Below are 25,046 nucleotides of genomic sequence, written 5' to 3' on the forward strand. Positions count from 1 at the left end.
CAGCCATGGTTATCACAGGATCTGAAATTAAATGAAACCAATGTGTTTGGTCATGAATGTTGCTGCCTCAAACAATGTGTTTTTGAACGTCATCAATAACTTGTTTCCATTATGTCTAAAACTCACAAGAAATGTATGAATATTGTAAGGAAGGGAGAAAGAAAGAGAAAACAAATCAGATTACAGAAAAATTTCTAGTCACTTGATTTTATCTAAAATATTCTATAATATTTTGACAAGATCTTACAGTTACTTTCTTTCTGCCTTTTGACTGGCTAAATCACAGAACTATATTAGAATTCCCACCTAATAGGTTCAAGGCCTATGTATCACACCCTCACCTTACAGGCCCCCCGTGCCCATTCACATATGTGCTCATTCATTCTCAGAAACATCTGTATTTCATAATACAAGTGGAGACCAGGCCTTTGCCCTGAGGGTTTACTATCTAGCAACGAAATCCATGTATTTAGCTTTCTAACCAAAATAATGCTTTCTCATTCAAGAGATGCACTTGTGCATCTGTTATTTATTTGGTATGCTTTCTCCCTCTCTATTACTCACTTCACAGTTTTGGTTTAGCAAATATATTGGGTGAAATGAGGAAAATTATGTAGACCAAAACAGTAGGAAGTGCTAAATTGTCATCAAATAGCCAAGTTCTGAGTTTACAAATGAAAGGTATAGTCTGATACTCCAGCCACTTTGGGCTGGATCATACTAAGACTGTCATAATTTTGTTTCCAATAGACACATTTCTTTGATCTATGTGGAATCAAAATAATTTATACCACCAGAATTCAAATAAAATTCACAATATTTGAAAACTATCGACCATGCCTGTGTGTTAATCTGTGGTTTAAAAGTTGTATGAAATGTGATATTTTAATATAAATCACAGCTCTCAGGCAATCACTCATTTTTAAAAAGGATGAGCTACCAGAAAAAAAGACTAGGTATTAAAATTCTATATTCTGTCCCAACTGCTTTTTAAACTATCCATTGCTTGGAATATGTGTAAAGTCACCTACTAAAAATTGTGTCACTCTCAATGCCAAAGTTATGTGGAGTGAGCAGGTAAAGTAATCATTCCCAATTTTTTATTCTATAATACACACACACACACCCACACACACACACCCCAAAACCCCGAAACAAGAACCACAACAAATTCACCTTTTCATGGTAGAATGTATTCTAGGTCATCGTCATGTAGCTTTAGGTTCACAACTTGATAAACCTAAATTTTCAGATAATGAAGGGAGATACTTGAAAGGAACAGAAGGGAAGAAGGAGAAAAGAGATTACAAAAAAAAAAAAAATTCCTTGACAAGATGAACTTCTGAAGGACAAACGACTCAGTGACATCTTTACACTGAAAAATAGTTTTTGGTCCTGACCTTTTGCCTTTTTGCATTTCTCTACCTGTGCCCTAAATTATTGCTTTTCAGATTGACTCTTCTATTTCCCCTTCCAGCCTTCCTTCCTTCTCTCCCTCTACCTCAGTAATGGATGAAAACTACCTTCAGTGACTCATGCTAGATGCCCAGTCTTGGTCAAAGCCAAGCTTCTACAGCTTCACTGATCTTGGTATTCCTCTTGGACAGAATGATTTTCCATCCTAACTCTCTTCCAAACAATCCTCATCCTAAGGCTACGACCAAAAAGACGGCACTCAAACAGAACATGCTGTGACGATAAACCCAGTGCATTTATCCATAATATCCTGCGAGAATCCAGCAACCAGATTCACTGCATGTACCTCACTGCTTTGAAGTGGATCATCATCTTAGATCCTTTTAATTATGTTTTGTGTTTTTTAGCTAAAGTTAAGGTATGTGTAAAATGGCAAAGCAATAGTTTTAAAATTAATAATTCATTTTCATCCCTCTAACTTGTGGAAAACACAGCAAGGTGGGTTCTGCGGCTGAGGGTGGAGGTGCTGAGAAGCACAGCTCCTGTCTCAAGTGGACAGCCATCCCAGACTAGGTATGTGTACGTGCAGGGAGCCAGTAATTTATAGGACATTTTAATATTCTTAAAGAACAGTTAAATGACCAAATCCCTAAAGATACAGCATTTTTCCCCCTTTCTTTGCCCAGGAATCTGTTTTGGAAGCCAATTCAATGATTACTACTAGGACATGGAATTTTGATATCCATTTGGTACTGATTTACACCAGTATTTTGAAGCTGCCAACAAGAAAGTCCAGAATTTCAGGCAGCCAAAATTCCACAAGAGACAACTGTCTTTTATTTTATAGCTTATGAATTTGGGGCTTAATATGATTTTCCACTAACAAGTTCTGTACCCCCTCCAGAGTGCTAAAGCCGGTGTGTAGATCAGCAAAGTAACACAGAACATATGAGGCAAGTTAATATTAAACTTGAAGGAAAACTATACAAATTAAATTGTTTACTCAGGAAAAAAGCACTGTAGTTGAAAGGGCCGACATAGGATTGATTGCAAACACTTAGCCAGTGTGTTCACATTTTCAGTTTTAACTCCACTAGCAGCAGTGTTTGGTGGTGGTGAGGCATTGGATACAGTATAATAAAGTCATCAATTAAAAATCCACCAGATATTAGTAAGGAAGAGCTCTAAATACCTCATGTCTTCTGTTTTTATTAAATGTCTAGAAAAAATGCAGAATTGTGTCTGGAATGGGTAACAAATCACAGGCCAATAACTCAGGGAAGAATTAGATGGATGACTCTTTTTAAAACATAAGTAAAATGAAGAACTTGTCTAATTAAAAACAACAAAATGTTTTTGGTTCCTAGTAATAAATCTGTTGCAAAACAAGACTTCCATATATAATTAGGAAAAAAAATTAGTACAGGTTTTCTTTTGTATGCTCAAAGTAATTTTTTGAAGGAAGTCAAAGAGAATAAATATTGGAACACTGAAATGATTAATTTTTTTAGAAAACCATGAAAACTTCTTCCCTGTATGCCATGAAGAAAAGGAGAGACATGCATCCATCTTTTAATATTTAAGTGTTCCATGACTAAATGACTTTCCCTAGAATTCTAGGCTCGTCCAAAAGCCTTCATGTTTCATATAATTTCTGATGCGGTTTTATACGCTTGTTCCCAATCTAAGAATCAGCAGATATATAATTAATAAAATCAGCATAGGAAGCCTTAGAATTATTTATCTACAAAACCAGATATCAAACATGGCATCCTGCAATGTTTTCTAGTTAAGAGAAATTAGGTACCTCACATAATTTTACAGATGAGGCCTACTGAAAAAAATAAAGGAAATATCTCTACAGCAGAAGCTCACACTAACTAAAGAAAACCATATCAGATGCCTTCTAGACTTGACATTAGAATCCTAAACTCTTATCCCAAAGCCTGGCCATGTTGCCTACCATGGATGACTTCTGGATCATCAGCAGCATCATGCACTCTGCTTTTCTGGAAGGGATAAGAATCTTTGATGGATTCTCAGGCTCACCAGAGAGAAGGAGATAGCATTATATGTAAGCACCACCCAACACCACTATATAGCTGAAACAGTAGCTATACAAAACAATTATTTTAACCACGTTGTCAAATTGCTCCATCCAATGACAGTTAAAACTAAAGGTGAATATGAACAGATGGAAGAGAGAATTCTGACATCCATTCTTAACTTTTATAGTAGAAATATTTATATAAAAAATCTTCAATTAAAAATATAGTGCTAGGGGCACTTGGGTGGCTCAGTCAGTTAAGCATCTGACTCTTGAGCTCAGCTCAGGTCTTGATCTCAGGGTCGTGAGTTCAAGCCCTGCATTGGGCTCCATGCCCAGTGTGGAGCCTGCTTAAAAAAAATATATATATAGTGCTAAATTACTCTATGAAATTTATTATTAGCTAATAACATAATTTTATCTAGGCAAACTTTTAAAAAAAAGTGAGGTTGAATGGATAAATTATTTCACACCCAAAGATACTGTATCTATCTAGAAGAAAATAAAATGAAGAGTATCTACAAATTAATCTTTAAAATTTAATTTCTATACCTGTACCATGTTATAAGACAGAGCTTTGAAAAAAAAAAAAAAGTCATCATTCTGTTTGTAAAGAAGGCCAAGCAAATATGTCTTGGGTGGCAGTCAACCATATACTTATTGCTTCTAACAATCCTTGGCCCTCTATCAAGACCATTTCTGGTTCACTTAATCAGGAATAATTTTCTTATTTGGCACAGTTATGACAAATTTCATTCTTAATTTCTCATTAGATGTCCAAAAGACACCATATTAAAATTCAAATTATGGCAAAACTCCCTAAATGTGGTATATGGGGAAAGGAGAGAAATACAACTCTGAACATACTAGATCTACAGAAAATGACTTCATTTTCACATTTAAATTTATCGTTCCCTATTTCCCCTCCCCATTATTTTCTGTCCTACATTCATTCCTTATTCAGTCTTAACTAATCTATTTTAAGTATAGCAGTGTAATCAGCAGTAATGTGACTGGACTGCACTATACTTATTTTCCATTTATTTTCATAGAAACATTTTGGCAGTCAGTCTAGTTCATGGTGTTCTTTGGAGATTTAGTCATACAGAAAACCAGGTATGACAGAATATACACTACTTTTATATACAAACTTGAGTCCTGAGAGCAAAACAGAAAGGTTAAAAGAGGGGATAACTTCTCATTAAGGCTGGAAGAAATTGGAGAAACTTAAATGAGGAGATTCTGCAAACCCTGACTGCATTTTAACCAATCTTGAAGAGCTAGCTTAAGAATGTCTTGTTCAACCGTTCATGACCGATGGTGACATCACAATCAGGTTATATCTGAACTTCATCTTCTGCTTTAAGTTCATGGCATGTACCACTCAGATGTGTTCCCGACGATTCCCCACGTGACGACCGTGGGGTCACAGCAGGGGTCTTTGCCGTCAGCAGGAAAAGAGATGGAGAAAAGCTGGGAGCCATGGCTTCAGGCAGAGAACTAAGATGGTAGGGAAGCGGGGAGTGTGGGTATTTGTGAAGCACTTGCCCCGGGGTTCTGGCTGGCATTCTTGGTGGAACTGCTTTAAGCCCAGGCTGGGCTACTGCGGTAATCAAAGGTGGTGGGAAAACCAAAGACTTCTCTTTAGGAATGCCAGATGTCTGTAAATATTCGTCCTTTAGTTTTGCAATATCGTTAAATACCGAGGCGAGAGGTTGGAACTTGGGTTCCCAACTGAGGAGATAATCCCAGTGGTAGTTGCCTCTCACATCGTGATTAGAGGTTCTCTGGGTGGAAAGAGCCACGCACCTTGCTTCCTGATCCCCCGAAATAAAGACGGACTCTCTCCTGACATCAGCCTGGATGCTCCCTTTTGCCTCTCTCTTCTTTAGTGTCTGGGGTAACACATTATTTTGAGCATAGGTTGTGCCACAGCCTTCTTGATCTTCTTCCTCAAATGCATGGCTGGTTTCTGCTGTTTCAGCAGTGACCACCACATCGGTTTCTCCAGACAAGCAGGAGAGCTGGTCTGAGTCCCTTGGGATTCCAGAGTCCGGGACCCTGGACTCCTGGTCACTCAGAGCTGAGCCAGCGTCCTTTCTGTAAGGATGCTCGTTTATCCTCTGGATTTCCTTATCTTCTGCAGTTTCTCCTTCCACAGAGCAGTGGCCACTGGAGTTTGAGTGCCTGTACAAATTCACAATGTCCTTCTCCATGATACTTATTAAGCTCAACCACTCAGGCAGGGAGTCCGCGGGCACCACCGCGTTATTGCCCTCGTTAGTTTTCTGGAAGGGCTTGAGCAGGCTCCCCTCTGTGGTCAGTCTCAAACTGATATCTAAGGTGGACGATGTTTTCTTGTCTTTGTAATTGTTGGCTGCGTCTTTTTGTTTATGTCTTAAAATCAGTACAATTAGAATGAAGATGAATATCAGAAACACTAAAAAGGAGACCGTAAGGCTGATTGAAAAGCTGCTGCCCGATACTCCTGAGTGTTGTCCTTCTGAGAAAGAAGACACGTTCACGAAAACAGTGCACAATGTAAACCTGGAGTCCGGTTTGGGGCTACGAGCGATGATTTTCATTTCAATGGTGTCTTGTTCACGGAACTGACTTCTTATTAGGGGAGGTGCTCTAGTCAAATAGATGTTTCCGTTCGTTTTATTCACTAAAAAGAAAGGAGATGGAGCGTCCAAAGAGTACAGAACAACCCCATCAATACCCGCGTCTGCGTCTGACGCTTCCACTCTGCCGATCAGCTGTCTCACTTTATTCTTCTCTGGAAGGTTGAAAAAATACTCCTCTTGAGTAAACATGGGTTCAAACTCATCTATCCCTTCAATATCCAGCCAAACCGTTAAAGTGGCTGTTGAGTCACCTTTGTCTTTTGCCTGCACTGTGAGGCAGTATTTATTGTCATTTTCATAGTCAAGGACTTGCTGAGTGTGAATATCCCCTGTTAAAGGGTCAATGAGGAAGGGGTCATGATCACGAGGCATCCCGTGAGTGACCGAACAGGGCGATAACACAGAATAGGTCAGTTCTCCATAAGGACCTGCGTCAAAATCCAGAGCATTTACGGAACATATGGTGGAGAAAACAGGCACATTTTCAGGAACAACACAATTTAAGCTCGAGAACATAAACTGAGGTGCATGGTCATTATCATCCAGGACATTGATAAGCACAATTGCAAACGAAAAATGCTTCTTTTCTTCATCTGAAGCTTGAACGGTTAAAGTGAATTTTGTCGTTTCTTCATAATCCAGAGGTTTAATCAAATAAAGAACTCCAGTTTTCTCTTCCAAGTGAAAATGCCCCATCTCATTTCCAGAGATGATGTGGTAGATGATTTCTGCATGCGAACCCACATCACGATCATGTGCAGAGACCACAGTGATGTGACTCCCCAGAGGGGTACTCTCCTTGACATGGGCATGGTATTTTAGACTGCTGAATTTAGGAGGATTATCATTGACATCCAGTACTTCTATTGCTACAGTGGCTGTGGAGCTCATGGGAGGGAAGCCATGGTCAGATGCCAGAATGACAAGCTTATGACTGTCAGCCGCTTCTCTATCTAGACTGTGAAGCAACACCAGGTAACCAACTTGCTTATAAGGATATTCTGAATGAATGAAACTAGTTTCCACATGGAAATTATTCTGTGAATTACCACTGATGATGGAATAATCAACATGTGTGTTTTCACGGGTCCAGTCATGGTCAATGGTTGAAAATGTGACAAGCGTGCCTCCAATTTGAGCATCTTCCCTCAAGCTGAGATTATAATATTCTACCGCAAACTCAGGAGCATAATTGTTCATATCTTGTATTTCTATCTCTACTAAGGTGAGAGCCCTCAGATCAGGAATTCCACCATCACTGGCTTCAACCAGAAACTGAACTCTTGATTTTTTGTCCAGAAGTAATACAGGATTGATAGTAAATATTGTGCCTGAAAAACAAGACATAGCATTTTAATGCTGTGAAATTAAATTTTCAGGATCCAGTTGTCAGCAAACATTTACCAAATATTTACTAATGGTTTAGTTATTTGCTAGGTTTGTTATTTAAGTTATAACCAAGAGTAAATCCAAATAGAAATTTTAAATTTTTATATATATGCTTTTGTAACACTTAAGATCCAGAAGTAATACTCCTGGTATTCACTCTATTAAATATATGAACCACTTGAAGATGATTTTGCCGAAAATGTCTCTTAAATTTATTTTTGTATAATAAGCTGCCCCATTATCTTTTTTCTTGAGAAAATGTATTCTTATTTGAAAAATCTATATCCCATTCTACTATCCATAGACACATGTATAGAGACATTCTAGTATAAAGATATTGATTCTGGAAATACTAGTTGACATTCACTCTAGTCAAATGAAGGTAGTATATATAATAATGCCGAGTTACAACTATTGATTATTTATGGAGGTGTTTTTCCTAAAGTTCTTCATTAATTCAGCAAGTGGATTTCCCTTAAACGAAATACTTTTAATACATTTTATTTTTTTAATATAGAAATATGTAATTAGAGTCTCACCATGAACTAAATTGATCTGATAACATTTAATGTTTTTTAAAGATTTATTTATTTTCAGAGAGAGAGGGAGAAAGGGAGGGGGGGAGGGGCAGAAGGGGAGAGAATCTCAAGCAGACTCCACACTGAGCAGAGAGCCCAATTTGGGCTTGATCTCATGACCCTGAGACTGTGACCTGAGCTGAAATCAAGAGTTGGACTCTTAACTGACTGCACCATCCAGGTACCCCTATTTAATGTCTTAAAAACATTCTAATCAATATCTCATTGCAAAGCTTGTTGATAACGCATGTCAAGCAAAGTGTTGCTAGGATTAAGTGTTCAGAGGGACCACCTCACACACTGTGACGTGCTGTGGCCAGGATAGCAGTTGATGTCATGTGAGCACTGTGCATCTCCAACACCCGGTCCCCCCACAAAAGAGCCAAATTTCTGACATGTTTATATCCATACAGTAGCATTCACCCACAGGCTGTGTGGCAACATGACCTACTTCTCCCTTTTGTAACACACCATGGGCCTCATACCAGTATTTTGTGATTAAATTCTTCCTTGGGGCAATCCTGAGGTCAATTTTTTTTTTTATTGAGATACAATTAGCATATAACATTGTGTTAGTTTCAGGTGTACAACCTAACGATTTGATATCTGTGTATATTGCAAAGTGGTCCCCACAGTAAGTCTACTTACCATCTGTCATCCTGAGGTTCATTTTTAAATCAGCTCTCACTAATGAAATAATGCAACGGTGTGTAGAAATGGGGAACACATGGTGTAACACGTCCCAGGCCCTGTTCTTTTCCAGAGTGTGCTCTGCTAGGGACAGTGTTTTGCTAATCATAATATCATATCAAATTTAACTTTTACTATCTATGCATTGTTATGCTTTCTCTATACAATTCTTAACTGTTTTAATCTGAAATCACTTGCCTGAATGCACTTCATGACCACAAATGACTTGCTGTCTGATAAAAATATAAAGAGCCTTGGAAGGCATCAAATAAACTGGAATACCACAATAATTGTTCTCAGTAGAGATGCTCGAATAATTTTCCTTGTTCAGTTTTTTGTCCTTATTGAATGTATTATGCTATTACTGAACTTAATGTATTTGGCGTGGAAAAAAAGCTTCCACACTCTCATAACACGAAGTCCTCAGTACTAAATGAATCCCTTCGCTTTCATTTTAATGCTTGTTGAGGCCTGGGATAATTACTTAAATTGTCCTTGGTTGGACTGATGAGCTGGGTGTTTACTACATTGGGGTCTCTGAAGTTCTGCACATTTGCCAGCTTGTAATCAATTCCTTTTGCTTTCCAGCCATTGAGATGTTGGAGAAGAGAAATAACACCAGGATTTGCTACCACAACATTTGATGTGAAGAGAAATAAGAAGGGTGGCATCTATAATACCGGGGGGGTGAGGTGGAAACATTTTAGGAGCATTTGGAAAAGATTATTTCAGGCTTCTACACTGTAACTCAAACCTGTGAACGCTAAAGCCACAATAAATAACTTACCATTCATTGGATCGATTGAAAATTCCTTAGAAGAGGAAAGGATTCTATAAGAAATGTTCTCATTGCTTTCTAGGTCCGTGGCTGCCACGGTCAGCACTGAGTACCCCACAGGCACGGATTCAGGAACAGTGACCTGAAGGAAAAAGAGAGAAATGAGCCTTGTGCTTACAGGCTGGAGATATTTTCATGAACAGGGCCAGAAAGTAAAATCATTGCATCCGTTTTGCTTATGGAAAACACACATAGTAATTTATAGAGTTAATATATTAAGAACATTATTTTGTTGTCCCAGAATTCAGAAAAACAAAATTAAAAAATTTCATTTAGTTTTGATTGCTTATTATGAAAAAAAGTCCTTCTAAATTATTTCTGCTTGGTAGAGGATAGTTAATAAAACCACTACTGTAGTATTACGTACAGAAGATCATTACTTAGGTTAGCTTTCCTTCTGTGTTTATGTTTAAACCATGCATTTGCTACATTCAGAAGTCCTGAAGCCCATTTCCAAGTGCTTAGTTGAATGCTATTACTGTCCTTACTTCTATAAACATACACTAAGCTCTAAAAAAATAAAATTTCCACTTCACAGTTCTGTTCATGACTTGTTTCTGCAAAATGTTCATCAGTGTATTCCAAAAATATTCCTAGGAAAGAAAGAGTTTTCCCAAATTAAGTGCTCATAATCCAAACCACCATATCGTTTGGTACCTCCACAAATATTAGGCCAGTTCTGATTGTTATGAACAACTGGACTCCAGTCCCTACAAACTAAAAAACAGAAAAAAAATGATGCTATACATCCATAAGAAACTGAATTGAATGAGCTCCTTAATTCCATATGTACACACCATAGCTTCCAGGATATTGAATATACAACCCTCAGCATCAACTAAGGCACTAAAACCTGTGGAAACTGTCTGCCTAAATCAGTCTGTCAACACTGGTAAGCTTACATTATTCCCTTTTCTTTTCCACTTTGGCTCTGTTTTCAGCATCTCCTTACATTATTTACCTGGTAAGAATCTTGAGAAAATACAGGTGGGTTATCATTGACGTCCACCACATGGACAATGAGCGTTCCCTCTGTTTCATGCACAGTATCCGAAATTTGGATGAACAGCTCATATTTGGTAGCTTCTTCAAAATCCAGTGTTTTCACTAGCACCACTGCTCCAGTATTCTGATCAATAGCAAACTTGATTCCAGGATTACTCTCTTTGGCGAAATTGAAGATGAAAGCTGGATTCAAATCCACATCATGAACTGATATCTGAGTCACAACTATACCAGGCAAAGAATCTGCAATAGTCATGACCAATGTCAGCCTCCATTAAAATTCATCCTTTGAAATACTTTTCTTTAATAGTTCAATCCAAACATTTTAACTTTAAGTCCAACATGATTTGCTGTTTCTTGGCATGATTTCTCATACAAAGCTCATTATGAGCCGAACAAAAACTCTGAAGAATTTATGAGCCCAATAAAGTGAAAATTTACCACTGAGTAGGGAATTGAGGAGGTAGAGTAAATTCGATTTTTATATTGCATTTTTTTTATCATATGCGTGCAACACAATTCCGGGACCAAGGAACATTCTCAGCCACGTATTTGTCTTACGTGGTTTCTGTATTAAAATCATATATTCATGGGTGATATGGGTGGGAAGAAAGTTCTTACTCAAAACAGTAATACAAAACATACAATTTTGAAACGTAAGCAAAATTTAAATGACAATATGTGTATATTAAGTTAGAAATACTTCGTTCCTTATACTTATTTTTGTAAAATTATTGCTTTCAAAGTGGCACATGCACTGCTTCCTTCTCTTAAAATCTGACTTTCAAAATTATCCAGACTATGGAAAGACAAAGTATACATCCTGCTAGTGATAAAAGCAAATCACTAATATTATTCACCCCCCCCAAAAATCACAAAATATATGGCATGCTAAATGCCTAACACACTGCATCTGTTCTTTAGTCTAAACTTCATAAAAGGGACCTCGTTTTTAAGCTTACAAGTATGTTACAGGTAGAAAGAAGATGCCAAGATACTCAGAATAGTTCCCCTATATCTGAGACTCATGTAATTTTCATATTTCAGGCTTGAACATTCTGGGTGTGCATCAACCACTCCTTACCCTATTCAGTATATGTTTTGATTTTTGCCATTTGTTCTTGTGATGTGTTTATAATGGGCACATTGCTGCATTTTGATGCTAATGAACATGCTTAAGAATAGTACCTTCAGTAAAAACAAATGGAAGTATATCAAATGGGTGAGAGGCAGAACTGGAGAATTTTTTCTTTGTAGAATATTTTGCAGTGTTTGTAGGTATCCCTATACATCTACAAATATATCCCTCTGTGAGTGGTTATTTGTTTGGAAACTGAACATCCTAAAATGTTAGAAACATCTTAGGAGTAAGTTGGATACTAAGAGTGAAAGGAGAGAGGCAAGAGAGGGGCCAGCACTTTTTGCAATTTCAGTGATAGAGTTGGGTTGGGTTTACCAGTCCAGCTGCTGACCGTGGACAAACTTTGGGATTGCAGACTATGGAGTCATAGAACCCAGGGACCCAAACAATTGGGATTAATTAGCATATCATGTAAAATTTTGTATTTTCTACCTCTACCATTAACGTGGGTAAAATTTTTCTTGCAATGCTGACAGTGAGTTTGCACTAAAGGAAAGTGATGACTCTGTGCAACGAGAATCCCTTCACTTATCACTTGCCATTCGTATACTGCAAAGCCCAACAAAATTATCAGTCTAAGGACATTGCTTCTTCTCAGAGGAGCTCTACAATGACCATCATAGTCAACAAAGTGTGCTTCTTCATGGAGCAGATTTTGGTTTTGAGAAATACGGGCACACACAAAAGCAGCTGTGTGGAATGGCAGGTTGAGCCTGGGGACTTAAAGGCAAATCCCAGCCTCAACATCTAACGTCTTTGACATTTGATATTTAACTTCTGGCCATCCATTTTCTGTTCTGTAAAATGAAGACAGAAGCTGTCCTCGTTGCACAGTTCCTGAGGATTAGCACTCATACTGATTAGAATGCCTGGCTGGTAGACGAGATTACACAAGTGAAAACCATGATTCCAAATCAGCACACTTACTTTCTGCAATTTCTACTGCTTCAGAAGGGAGAAAAGCCGGGGCATTGTCATTTATATCAGTCACCTGAATCTTGATGACACTTGTACCAGAAAGCCTGGGCATCCCTTTATCTGTGGCTTGCACAATCAAGCTGGTTTGGAAAAGAATCAAGAAACGTAATCCATTATCCAGAGAGAATTAGAAAAACAACATAAATATCAAATATCCCATTGAAAACTTAAAAAAATGAGCTGACTGGCTACTTTTATTTTCCCCCTAGCTTTTTCTAAACGGCATCATTTAAAAGTTTATTTCATCAGAATGGTAGCCTGGGGGTGCCCGGGTGGCTCAGTCGGCTAAGCGGCTGCCTTTGGCTCAGGTCATGATCCCGGGGTCCTGGGATCAAGCCCCGTGTCAAACTCCCTACTCAACAGGGAGTCTGCTTCTCCCTCTGCTCCTTACCCCTGGCTTATGTGTGCACTCTCTCTCTCAAATAAATAAATAAAATCTTTAAAAAAAAAGAATGGCAGCCTGAAATTTATTTATTTTTGACTGGTTTAGAGCATCAAATCCAGCAAGCCACCAGGGATCATGTGACATTTACAAATGAGCCTTTTCTGGAGACAGACTGTAGAATTCAGTCCTTTCCTACCAAGGACAACCTAAAAAGTACAAACACCAATACATGTTCTTTGGGTAAGTAGACTGCCTCCACCCTACCATGCATGGCCTGGATATTACTACGTATTTCCATTTTACTGTACCAACAAAGATAGAGCCACTAAGAGATTGCTTTGTACTGATATTTTTTTAGATCCAGATTCAAAGTCAATAGAAACTGTAGAATTAAGAGAGGATGCTGCATGATTAATACAGGTTCAAAAATGCAGGATTGGCTAGAACCATAGAGTAGGGGGAAAGTCTATGATCCGAAAGAATTTATATGCAGTGATTTCATCTCTCTTAGGTGATGGTACAACTAACTCCAGCAACTAAATTCAAAACCTTCTTAGTGCCTTCAACTTCTCCATTTCTGTCACCAATCTTCCAAAACCTAACTCATTGTCTTACAGATTTTACCTTCTCAATATCACTTGGATCAGTGTTCCCAACCATTTCAGTTCTGCCTTCAGAGCCTCAGGTAGGTTGATAACCTTCTTGCTTTTCCCAGGACTGAAGGGTTTCCTGGGACATGGGACTTTCAGGTTTTTTTTTTTTTTTTTTTTTAATAAAACAAACAAACAAAAAAAACAGGACAGTCCCAGGCAAACCAGGACAAGTTGGTTTCTGTAGCCTCATCCCCTCATCATCTGGACCTGGAATGTTCCATCTTCATTATATTCTTTCCCATCTGGAGTACTTGTTTGTCCACCAATCTCCTTATTGCAAGTCTCATCTGCCCCTGTCGATCCCCCACACTGCCACTCAACTGCTCCATCCAACATCCTGAATTGAAAACCTGACTTCCCTATTGAAAACTTTTCCTTGGCTCTTTATGTCTACAAGAAGTAGTCCAGGCCTTGAGCACATACACATGACCTCCAATGACTTGGCTTCAGCCTGGAATTACTGTCCCTATACTACCCTCTTGATCTTCCAAAGCTCACATCTCCGGGAAGCTCTCCCTGACTTCTGGTCTGATTCAGATGCCCCTTTCTCAATCCCACAGCACCCTGTACATTCTTCTGACACAGCAGTCATCATCCTTTGTTCTTACTGATTATCTGCCTCTCCTGTAAGTTTAATGAGAGCAGGTGAGCTATGTATCTTACTTGATTTTTAAAAAATATATGTTGAGGGCTGGTTTCTCAAGATTTGTCTAAGATTATGAATGTATTGTATGACAGAGCCAGGATTCAAGCCCAGGTCTTGGCTGACTGGAAAGCCTGTGTCTACTGTCTGAGTTCCACTGTATATTTTCAACAAGGATATATATTACTGTGCATCTATCATGCCCTAATGTATAACCATTAGCTTTTCACTCTGCTCTAAACACTATGAATTCCAGGAGGGTAGTTGAGGAATGATGCAAGTTGTCCATCAGAAGATAATCTTTACCTCGAAATTGGTGTTAGTCTTAGCATGTGGTTGATACTACCCTTTAAGAAACTGAGTCTTGGAAGTTGACACATTTCTACTTTCTTTTTCCTTAGCTTACCTGATGAGTGGTCTATCTTTCTAATCTTACATTTTAAAATGATGTAAAATAAGCATCAACTCTTTCTTGGCTTAAATCCCACTTTATAGCAAATGATCCCTGTTTATCTACTGTTTGTGGAGCACACAGGCTGCCTTCTATGCTATCAGAGCTGGGACATCAGTAAAATAACTACTTGAATTTCACACTTCTGGAGCTTAGGAATCATTCCATGTGGAAAGTTTGTTTTGTTAGCATGAACATAAGTCAGGTACATATGGAAATATTTTACTAAAAATAAACAAATCATAATGTTCTCTGCCTCTGTGGCCTACCCCTCCCCAGTGTCATACTAAAAGCTCAGCCAAGACATCACAGTTATGGCTCTGTCAATTCTTCAGCTATAGCTACAACCACCCTGATTTGTACAATGTTACAGTGTCATGGGTTCCATATAATGCCTAAGTCAACTTAAAAAAACATGAGAATCTTTGCTACAGAGCAAAATGTACAATTCAGTTTCAAAATAAAAAGACGAGTAAACAGTTCCTCAATAGCTTGAAGAACAGATGGAAAATTATGAAGGCAGATCCACCAAGATTCTACACATAACTTCTGTGAGACCTCAAGTTTTCTATGATGGCTCCTTGGCAGTCTTTGTAAAACTATTGGTTGTAACCAGTCCAATTGGCTCCAGGTTTCAGAACGGCTGCCCTGATTATTACATCAGCAGAGATTATAAATGAAACTGACCAGATTTAGAACCAGCTCGTTCTAACTCAGAGCATATTTCTCCTATCCTACCAACCACAGGAAGCTTCTTTTATCACCTTAAACTTTAGATGGGACCTTGACCAGGCTGTATCCTTTCAGATTGCTTTAATGAATACTGGAGGTGGAAGGGAATTTTTCAAAACTCCCTCTCCACAGTATCTTAGATGTCTACCCAGAATTCCATGTTCTTCTGAAATTCTAAGTAAAACAAAAATATCAGCCAACGTCAGAAACACCTATGAAGAGAAGAGCTGTGACTTCTGGTTTTAACTACACAAGTGTTATCTCTTCTTCCTCCTGAGATTCTATGGTAATGATAGCAAACGAATTTAGAATGAGGTATATGTCCATAAGGCTAACAGTAAAGTGGAGAAGATTTTGGTGGGTAGAGGTGGTGAGAAGTTTCAACAAATTTCTGGAAAATGCTAGCAGATTTGGGAGTGGTTACAGATAAGTGGGTAGCAGGAAACCACAGACTGAAATATATCTGGAGGGAGATAAGGATAAGTGGGGAACAGATTTGCCCCCACATAACCAATGACAGACACAAGACATGACAAGGGGTGGGGTGAGATATTGAGCTAAAAATAGCTTGATGATTATTTTAAACTCAAAACACAGAATAATTAAGTCCCCTTGCCCATTGCTCTTCACTCCCAGGTAAAAGAATGTCTGATTTTCATCTTCAGAGTAAATAAATTGAGGTCTGCCCCTGGAGAAATACTGTCATTTGTATGTCATCCTGCAGAGTAGTCAACTTCCTCTCTGGTTCATCTGAAAGCGAAGTGTGCTGGTTGATAAGCTCTGCCAGCCCACTCAGAGATTCTGATGACTTTGCTCTTGCCTCACTCAGAACCGAGGATCGTTAGTTACTTACAGAGAGTCTCCAACATGAAAAAGAGTGTAGAACAGATGAGGAGAAGAAATAAACCTGAAAGAAACAGAGATCTTGAAAGAACAAAAGAAAATATAAAAACAGTTTTAATTAATGTCTTTGGAGAGCTATCAGAAGGCAATGCAGGCATGAAATAAGAACAAGATGCTATGGAAAAGCAGAAAGATCAAGAAAGAGCTTGTGGAAATAAGAAATATGTATATAACATCTCCTTAAACGCCTTAAAATAAGGAACACTTCTAGTGGATTCTAATCCAAACACATTGTGAAACCCTTTTCTTTTATGGAGTCCAACCTCTCCCTGTGGTTTCCGTGACCATCTTTTCCAGATTCTGTTCCTTTTCTTCCCTGAATCTGTTCTGCTGGCTTCTATTTGTCTGCTTGATCCTCAAGTAGTGATAATCCCCCAAATTCTCATCTTGCGGATTTTCCCTAGGTAATTCCATTTTACATATTTTCCCTGGATGAACCTGAAATCTAAATCTTGGATGAAGACCTCTTTCCCAGGCTCCTGATCAGTATTTTAATCGCCTAAGAATGTCTGAACTTTTGTTCTTGCACTAGTCCTTGAAACTCAAAATGCCCAGAAAAAATTCCAATCCCAATCCCCATTCCAACCCCAATTCCAATTCCTGCCTTTCCTATGAAGAAATTTCAGAATCACTTTCTATCTCTTTCCTTGTTGAAGAAATTCAACTGTTGACCATGTTCCTATGGATTCCATACTTGAATCAACTGTAAGTATGTTCCCTCCTACCATCCCCACTGCTTTATCCTTTATCATTAGCAGACCTTTCACAGCCATTGTCTAGCTTAACTAATCTGTCTGATGCTGGTCCTCCTCTGTTTTGCAGTGTATCTGTTACCAGATGTCTTTTAAAAATAAAGATCTGACCATGCACTGACTTGCTTAGCCTTCTATATGCCCTACCGAATCAAGTACAATTTCCATTATATGGGATATGAAGTCCCTCAAAACTTGCCTGGGATCTACCAGCCTCTTTTTTTTTGTTGGTTTTGTTTTGTTTTTCAGATCATCGTGAGTTTGTTTCTAATTTTACTAAGGTATAATTGACGTACACCACTGTGTACATTTAAGGTGTATAACATAATGATTTGATATCCATCACTTCATACAGATACAAAAAAAGAGAAATGACTTTTTTCTTGTGATGAAAGCTCTTAAAATTACTCTTTTTAAAAGATTTTATTTATTTATTTGAGGAAGAGAGAGAGAGCATGAGCAGGGAGGGCAGACGGAGAAGGAGAAGCAGACTCCCCGCTGAGCAGGGAGCCCGATGTGATGCGGGGCTCGATCCCAGGATCCTGGGATCATGACCTGAAGGCAGATGCTTAACCGACTGAGTCACCCAGGCACCCCTTAAAACTACTCTCTTATCAGCTCTCAACTATACCACACAGCGGTGTTAACGATGTCATCATGTTGTAGATCACATCCCCAGTATTTATCTTGTAACTGAAACTTTGTACTTTTCGCCACATTCCTCTGATTCCTGCACATCCTAACCTCTTTTTCATTACCCCACATGCAGGTTCTTCTCAGGTGCACTGGACCACTTGTTACTTCCCAACATACCTTATAAACACTTTTGCATATCCATGACTTTCCTGCTTTTGGCCTGAAAGTCTTTTATTCTTTTCATGGAGAGTCAACAGAATGGGGTTGCAATCCCAGCTCTGCTATATGAGTCATGTATTTTGGAAAAGATAATGAACATCTCAGCCAACTTCCTACCTTGTAAAAAATACTTGTTTCTCAGTATTTCTCTCACGGTCATAATGAGCTCTCAGTGGAGAGTATGAGTTTAGCGTTGCTCTTGGCAATAACTGCTCTTTGAACTTGAATATTTATGCTACAGAAATTGAATATTTAAACCTTTAAATTAATTCTTATTTGCCTAAAGTTTTTCTTCCCTGTTTCATGTTTTGTAAAGACACAGGTATGCACTTTGCAGATGCATTCACATGATACAATAGAAAGCCCTACTAGGACCTCTCATATGGGCAGGAATCCCATCAGTTCTGCCATTTACTAGCTGTGTATTCTTGGCAAACAACTGTATTCTCTGAACTTTAATTTCCTCTTTCTGTAAATCTTAATCTGTTATGAGAATTTGACATATAAAGCAGCTCTATAAATGACAACTATTGTGATTATTAATATGCCGCCTGCCATGGGTTATAATGGCGCTTGATTTTTGAGTTCCCTAAAAACAAGAACACTTGCATGTGTCTTTACATCCTCAACCTCACGCTTAGTAAATAGTTTTTACCATTCAGAAATGCCAGTCAGATAGAACTTAAGGTCAATTTTAGAGTTGGTCATCACCTCTCCACTGAGTTTTCTTACATGGGGCTTTAAAATGAGGCCTAAAGATTATTTAATTTTTATTTATAGTATATTGACTATAATCAGAACTGAGAATATCTTTTCCTCCCTCATTTTCTATTGTAAAAAAGAGGGTTAGAATTGGGAATATTTTCTTCAATTGGACAAAATAGCAACTTCAAACGTAAAGTTAAAAGCAGAACAATACCATTTCCAAAGCATCCACTAAGGATGTAGCAGACTAGGCGACAAGCATTCTGAATTCCCGCTACTTGAAATATCAGGGAAAGCCCTAAAGAAGAAGAGAAGCCACAAGGGAGTGGATGAAGGGAAGAACCTGAATAGGCAGGAGGTTTAAAATATTTCCTCGCCTTGGTGATGGTGGAGACTGTGAGTGTGAGTGTGTGTGTGTGTGTGTGTGTGTGTGTGTGTGTGTGTGGTTGTCTCTGTCTCTCTCTGTGGCAGTGTGTGTAGAGTTAAAATTCTCTCCGCTCCTGCTTTTCTTCTTCATGGGGAATTGGAGAGGGGCACTTTTCAATATTGGGACCAATTTAGATGTTTGGAACATTGAAACAATGACGCAAATAGGAAAAAGCTTAAAGGAGTCCAGTTTAATTACTAATTAGGCTCCATTGAGTAAGAAGAACATTAGGACAGAAAGTCATTACAACCCGGAAGTGCTTAGTTCCTGGAACACAGCAGACCTTCGGTAATCTCTGAATTTGTAATCACTCAGGTGCCACTAGGCTGAGGACCGACCTGTAGTCATCTACAGAGAGAGAAAATTGGCTTTATGCTTAAGATGGCTGTAGAAACCATGTAGCCGCAATGGGTTTTAACATATTTAGACAGCCGGTTTTAATATGTTTATACAATAAGCATCATAACAATTGATTACATTAAAATATTACTGAAAAAATCTTACTCGTTAATACAGGGTAAGGTCTTAAACTTTTAAAATGCTCTTGAAGTAATATTTTGAAATATATTAAACAAAAAAGAATGAAACAATCACCATTTTAGAGTCGGGAAGGTTTTCAGAGGTCAATTAATCCAGTCCAGTTAATTAATAACAGATCCATTGTAATTGGCTCTTGCCGCTCAGCCACATGCATCTACTGCCCTTTCCTCATTAAAAGCGAAAGCAGTCTGGCCTAAAAGAACACCAGCACTCAGGTCTCTCATCTGCCTGCTTCTTCCCCATGTAGAAGGTGGGCTCTGTAGCTTGCACGGTGGAAACAAGGTGAGTCAACATCAGAACACTTGGGCCTGAGCCTCTGCTGGATCACTAACTGGCTCCGTGGCCCCGCAAGCCATCGCGTGTTGGTTGTCTCAGAGTGGATGAGAGAACACCTAACTCGGCTTCCTCGGGGGGTGACCGGAAGGATTAAAGGAACCACTGTATGTACAGGCCTTTTGGAAGAACATACAAAAATATGACACAAATATACTAAAATGCATAATGAGAAAGCCAAGCCTCTGACCCCAGTTTCCCCCGCGACCACTTCTCCAGAGATAGACAAGGTTAAGTTTCTTAGGTTTTCTTCCTGAAGGCATCCTGGTATATGGGTGTGCCGTGACTCCAACAGGCCTACAGAATAAACCTTTGTTGTTTCCCCCACTCACCCATATAGCTAGGGCTCTCTCTTCAGTGGCACTCACAGAGAAACCACCTTCTCTTGTCAAAGAGTAGAATTCCATGGAAGGCTAGGCTACCACTGTTTGAGGCAAGCTCCACTCCTGGACATTTTTGGTTCCTTAGAGTCGTTTCCTTTTTCTTTTAAAGACCGTGATGCCATAAATATATCTGTATGTACAGCAAGACTTTTGTAGCCCTGATTTTTTAAAATAACCAGAAGACCTGCGACCCTGTTATTCTCTCTTTTATAGAATTCTGCATAATTCTGTACACCTTAAACTCTAGGCAAAATATATTTCATGTTGAATGTGTACTTCATCAGATCATTTGTATTAGAACACAGTACTGCAACAAGGACCTGATGACAGGGTTGTACTTTCGTCCATGAAACCGAGTAAAGAGTTAAAAAGAGAAATGTCACCCAGTCTTCACTATTTTTAAAAACAAGAACCAAAAACGGTTGCAGAGTGCTCTATCAGTCAGTAGGCATTTCACAAATACTGTCATTTTTAATGTCTCTCATTTAGTATTTAATAGCATCAAAAATTCATAAAAGCTAAGAATTGCAAGGGACCCTAAAGTTGTAGTGTAATCACCTTTTCCAAAGAGCAAATACTTTCTAAGACTCCTTCAGCATATCAAAAGAGTGATCGTAGGTTGGATCAAAGGGTGACACATTTTACAACGAAGCTTACATAACAGGAAGTCATGGCCAAAGCAACAATTTTGTCAGAAACAAGCAGAATACTTGAGTGAACAGATCTGAATCTGGGACAGACCTGTAGGACCTGGTGAGTTCGTAATCTAGAACCGCGTTTGCTGTGATCACACCGCTCTGCGCATCAATGTGGAATGCTTCCCCTTGGTTGCCAGAGAGAATGGAGTACTCGGCAAGGCCGTTCATCCCACTGTCCAGGTCCGCAGCAAAAACCTGTGAGGAAGCAGCTCTTCCGTTAGATAAGGATTTCATCCTGCAAGATGGGTTAAGACTGTTTTTCAGACAAATGCACGATGAAAGAATTACGGATTGCCAAATGCACTTTAAAAACAATGATCAAAGGGCTTACATTTATAATATAGTAGGTAATGGGTGGGCAAAGTGTTCTGCAGGCTCGTTCAAAGGACTTCCAAATAGCTTTCAGTAGGCGTAGGCGTAGCCCATGTTTTGAACTACAATTTTAGGCAAGAAGCGAAAATACAGGGATACCTCAGAGAGATTGCGGGTTCCATTCCAGACCACCCAAATCAAACAAATATTGTAATAGAGCAAGTCAAATGAATTTTTTTTTGTTTCCCAGTGCATATATTATAGTCTATTAAGTGTGCAACAGCATAACATTATATCTAAAAAAAAACAATGTACATACCTTAATTTAAAAATACTTGATTGCTAAAAATTGCTAACCATCATCTGAGCTTTCAGCGAGTCATGATTTTTTTTGCTGGTGGAGGGTCTTGCCTTGATGTTGATGGCTCCTGACTGACCAGGGTGGTGGCTGTTGTAGGCTGGGGCGGCTGGGGCAATTTTTTAAAATAAGACAACAATGAAGTTGGCCACATTGATTGACTGTTCCTTTCACGAACGATTTCTCTGTAGCTTGTGATGCTGTTTGGTATCATTTTACCCCCAGCAGAACTTCTTTCAAAATTGGAGCCAGTCCTCTCACACCCTGCTGCTGCTTTATCAACTAAGTTTATGGAATATTCTAAATCCTTTGCTGTCATTTCAACAATTTCACACCATCTTCACCAGGTATAGATTCCATCTCAAGAAACCACTGATCACCAACCCCATAACAAATATAATAATAATGAAAATGTGTAACTATTGCAGGAATTACTGAACTGTGACACAGATAGAAGGTGAGCAAATGCTGTTGGAAAAATGGCGCCCACAGACTTTCTTGATGCACGCTTGCCACAGAGCTTCAGATTGTAAAACAAAACAAAACAAAAACTAATCTCTGTGAAGTGCAATAAAGTACAATAAAATGAGGCACTGAACTTGAAAAAAAATTGTAATTTGCTTGAATAGATTTCCAACTATATTTAGGTTCATACCAGTACCAGGGAAGGAAAGAAATCTCTGCATGGTGAATGGTAGTCTTTAATTTGTTGTTTTTCCTGCTTAAAGTATTGCCTGTAAAATTGGCCATATGTGGATTTTTTTATATATCTTATTGAATGTCTCATTTTAGAAGGATTTTTAATTAATGAAATAGCCTAGATTTAGTGTGTTATAACAAATTAGATCCTGATCATTTATTTGGTAAATTATCAAAGTAGTGTTGAGGATGAGACAAAAGTCTTGCATAATTCTCCATGGAGATGTATTATTTAGTCTGTATTACATTTTAATAAAAAATTAATTCCATTAGTGGTTTCAAGATCTTGCTTAAGAGTAAGTTGACAGATTAATTAAAATTTTTTCTTCCTTTTTTTAAAATTTTCTTTTATTATGTCATGTTAGTCACCATACAATACATTGGTTTTTGATGTAGTGATGCACAGTTCATTGTTTTTGTATTTTTTTCTACTGGTTTTTATCCTCTGTGTCCCTCAGCCTGGGCCTGACCTCATATTCCCGTCATCTCTCTCCTGAGTGACCACACTGATGTCCTGGCGGGTGTTGGCCTCGACCTCCCTCTGCTCTCATCTATTCTTCACACTGTCGTCAGATCTCAGGGGATCCTGAGTGGCCCAAGTGGGACACTGAGGACCTCATCAGGAGGGCACACAAGCCAGCTACTCAGTAAAGGAAGGCAGCAATGCACAGTTCCTTGGAGGTCACCAGGAAAAGAAACTCATGTGCATCTGGGCAGAATAAAACCCTTCATATCCTCTGGGTCCATATGCTTCCAAGTGTTCCCAAGAGTAGGTCTCCCAGGAGGTGTATCCGTTAGGGTTTTAGGACGCCAGCAGCACATATCCACTATGGCAAACTTAACCAGGAAAAATGTATCAGAAAGATAGTGTCTGGGTGAAGGCCAAGGACCTGGGTCTCCCAGGGGCACAGTTTCTTTTGAGTTGTTGCCACCAAGATGAATCAGCTCTAATGTGCCTCTGTGCTGGTGTCTTACCACTCAAGTTTCAGATCTGAGGGAGAGTAAGCCTACACGAGACTGAGGCAGATGACAACGCCTTGGGCAGGGGACGGAGGACATGTCACTACCTTGACTGACAATCTCAGTAAGACTGCAGCTGACAGAGGATGGGCAGTTCCTAAAAGAAGTTGGCGGGGCTGTAACCAAAAGCAGGGACTGTGGGCAGTGTGATGGCAAAAGCAAGAACTACCACAAGCGCTAGAACTCCAGAGCCTTCGACGTTCCTGTTTATCTGAACAGGACACAGGAAAATGGCAGTTTTGGTTTCCTGGAACAAATTAAATGATCTAAAAATGTGAAGAATGAAGGTCCTTGTATCCATCCCTGACTCAGCCTTCCTGAAGTTTGACCTAATTTGACACATTGGTGGGCCAGGATCTTTCCCATTTGTTGTACCTGGGCTTTAAAGGTTGTCTTCCCCTTCTTGTGTTCTGCATGGAGCAGTCTAGCTCTATCCAGGTGAGCATGAACGATGAAGAGGTGCAATGCAGTAGCGCCCCGATGCAGGGGTCCTCTGTGAGAGAGCAGGCCCCACAGTGGCTCTAGAGGTCTCTGTCATCCCCCCCTGAACACGTATCACTGCGCAGAGTGATACAGATGGGGCAAGGGAACGCCCTCCCCTTCTTCTCAGTTGTGGCTGAAACCAAAGCATTTCTGGAACAGGCTGGTGATTGAAGCGATTAGGGCACTGTCATACAACACAAGTCTGCAAAAACAGCAGAGGATATCCTAGGTATCCTGGACAGTGTGGGATGCACAGAGCCAAGACTCCAAGATGGCCAAGACTCCACTGGTCTTGTCGGCACCAACAGAGAGGTACCTGTACGTCTGGAGCTGAACTGAAGGTCAAAGGAAGGTGTCTCTCCAGATGCAGGTGGAGGCAGCCATACAGTAGAGCATTGTGGGACGTCTCATTCAGAAGGTGTTCTAACACGTCCTCAGGCTCCCTGACCCCCTCGACCCGGAGAGGAAGGGGAGTAATCATCACTAGGGGCTGGATCACAGTAGCGGGGTTAGAGAGGCCAGAGGGAAAGCCCCGGTGGGCTGGTGACTTTGCCAGGAAGGGGTTTTTATATGGATTTCTTGTGTGGATTCCCAAGAGGTTGTACATTTCCCAATGTCCAGCTTCTTGAAGACAGAACAGCAATTCAACTGTGAAGGGAAAGGTGGAACTGGGTCCGAGTCCTGAAGCAGGCAGAGAGGCTATCAAGGGTGAGTGGGTCTTAGAGCCTGCACGAGACTGCCCTAAAAACAGATCCTCTTTTTCATGGCTTAGGCCTCCTTGCTGAGATGGGATGAGGCCCAGGAACAGTGGATCTGGGACTTTCACGTGAAATGTCTGCAAATTTCGCACCCAGGGAGCTCTTCCATGGGTCCATGCCTTTGTCCATGCTCATCCGGCTGTGCTTCCGCCAGCCGAGCGCCTGCTCGCCCTTGAAGACCAAGCGCAAATACCATTCTTCTGCGAAGTCTTACCCTTTTCCTCCAGGAAGAGTCTGTCTCTCCTCT

At 39.6% G+C, this 25,046-nt stretch overlaps 1 protein-coding gene across 1 annotated transcript in view; it reads right to left on the reverse strand.

The window, feature by feature from the left end:
• Positions 1-4,412: 4,412 nt before the first annotated feature.
• The window catches only part of DCHS2 (dachsous cadherin-related 2), a 247,011-nt gene continuing 226,377 nt past the window's right edge, over positions 4,413-25,046 (reverse strand). Inside the window, exons 16-20 of the mRNA XM_073892386.1 lie at positions 21,213-21,364; positions 12,659-12,789; positions 10,547-10,833; positions 9,535-9,667; positions 4,413-7,421 (exon numbers count right to left, since the gene is read on the reverse strand). Of these exons, the coding sequence (XP_073748487.1) occupies positions 4,801-7,421; positions 9,535-9,667; positions 10,547-10,833; positions 12,659-12,789; positions 21,213-21,364 (3,324 nt within the window). The 3' untranslated portion in view covers positions 4,413-4,800. The remainder of the gene's footprint in view (positions 7,422-9,534; positions 9,668-10,546; positions 10,834-12,658; positions 12,790-21,212; positions 21,365-25,046) is intronic.

The sequence above is a fragment of the Callorhinus ursinus genome, unplaced genomic scaffold, assembly GCF_003265705.2.
Source record: "Callorhinus ursinus isolate GAN/ISIS: 27379988/994484 unplaced genomic scaffold, GSC_fseal_2.0 scaffold4, whole genome shotgun sequence".
In the NCBI taxonomy this organism is placed as follows: domain Eukaryota; kingdom Metazoa; phylum Chordata; class Mammalia; order Carnivora; family Otariidae; genus Callorhinus; species Callorhinus ursinus.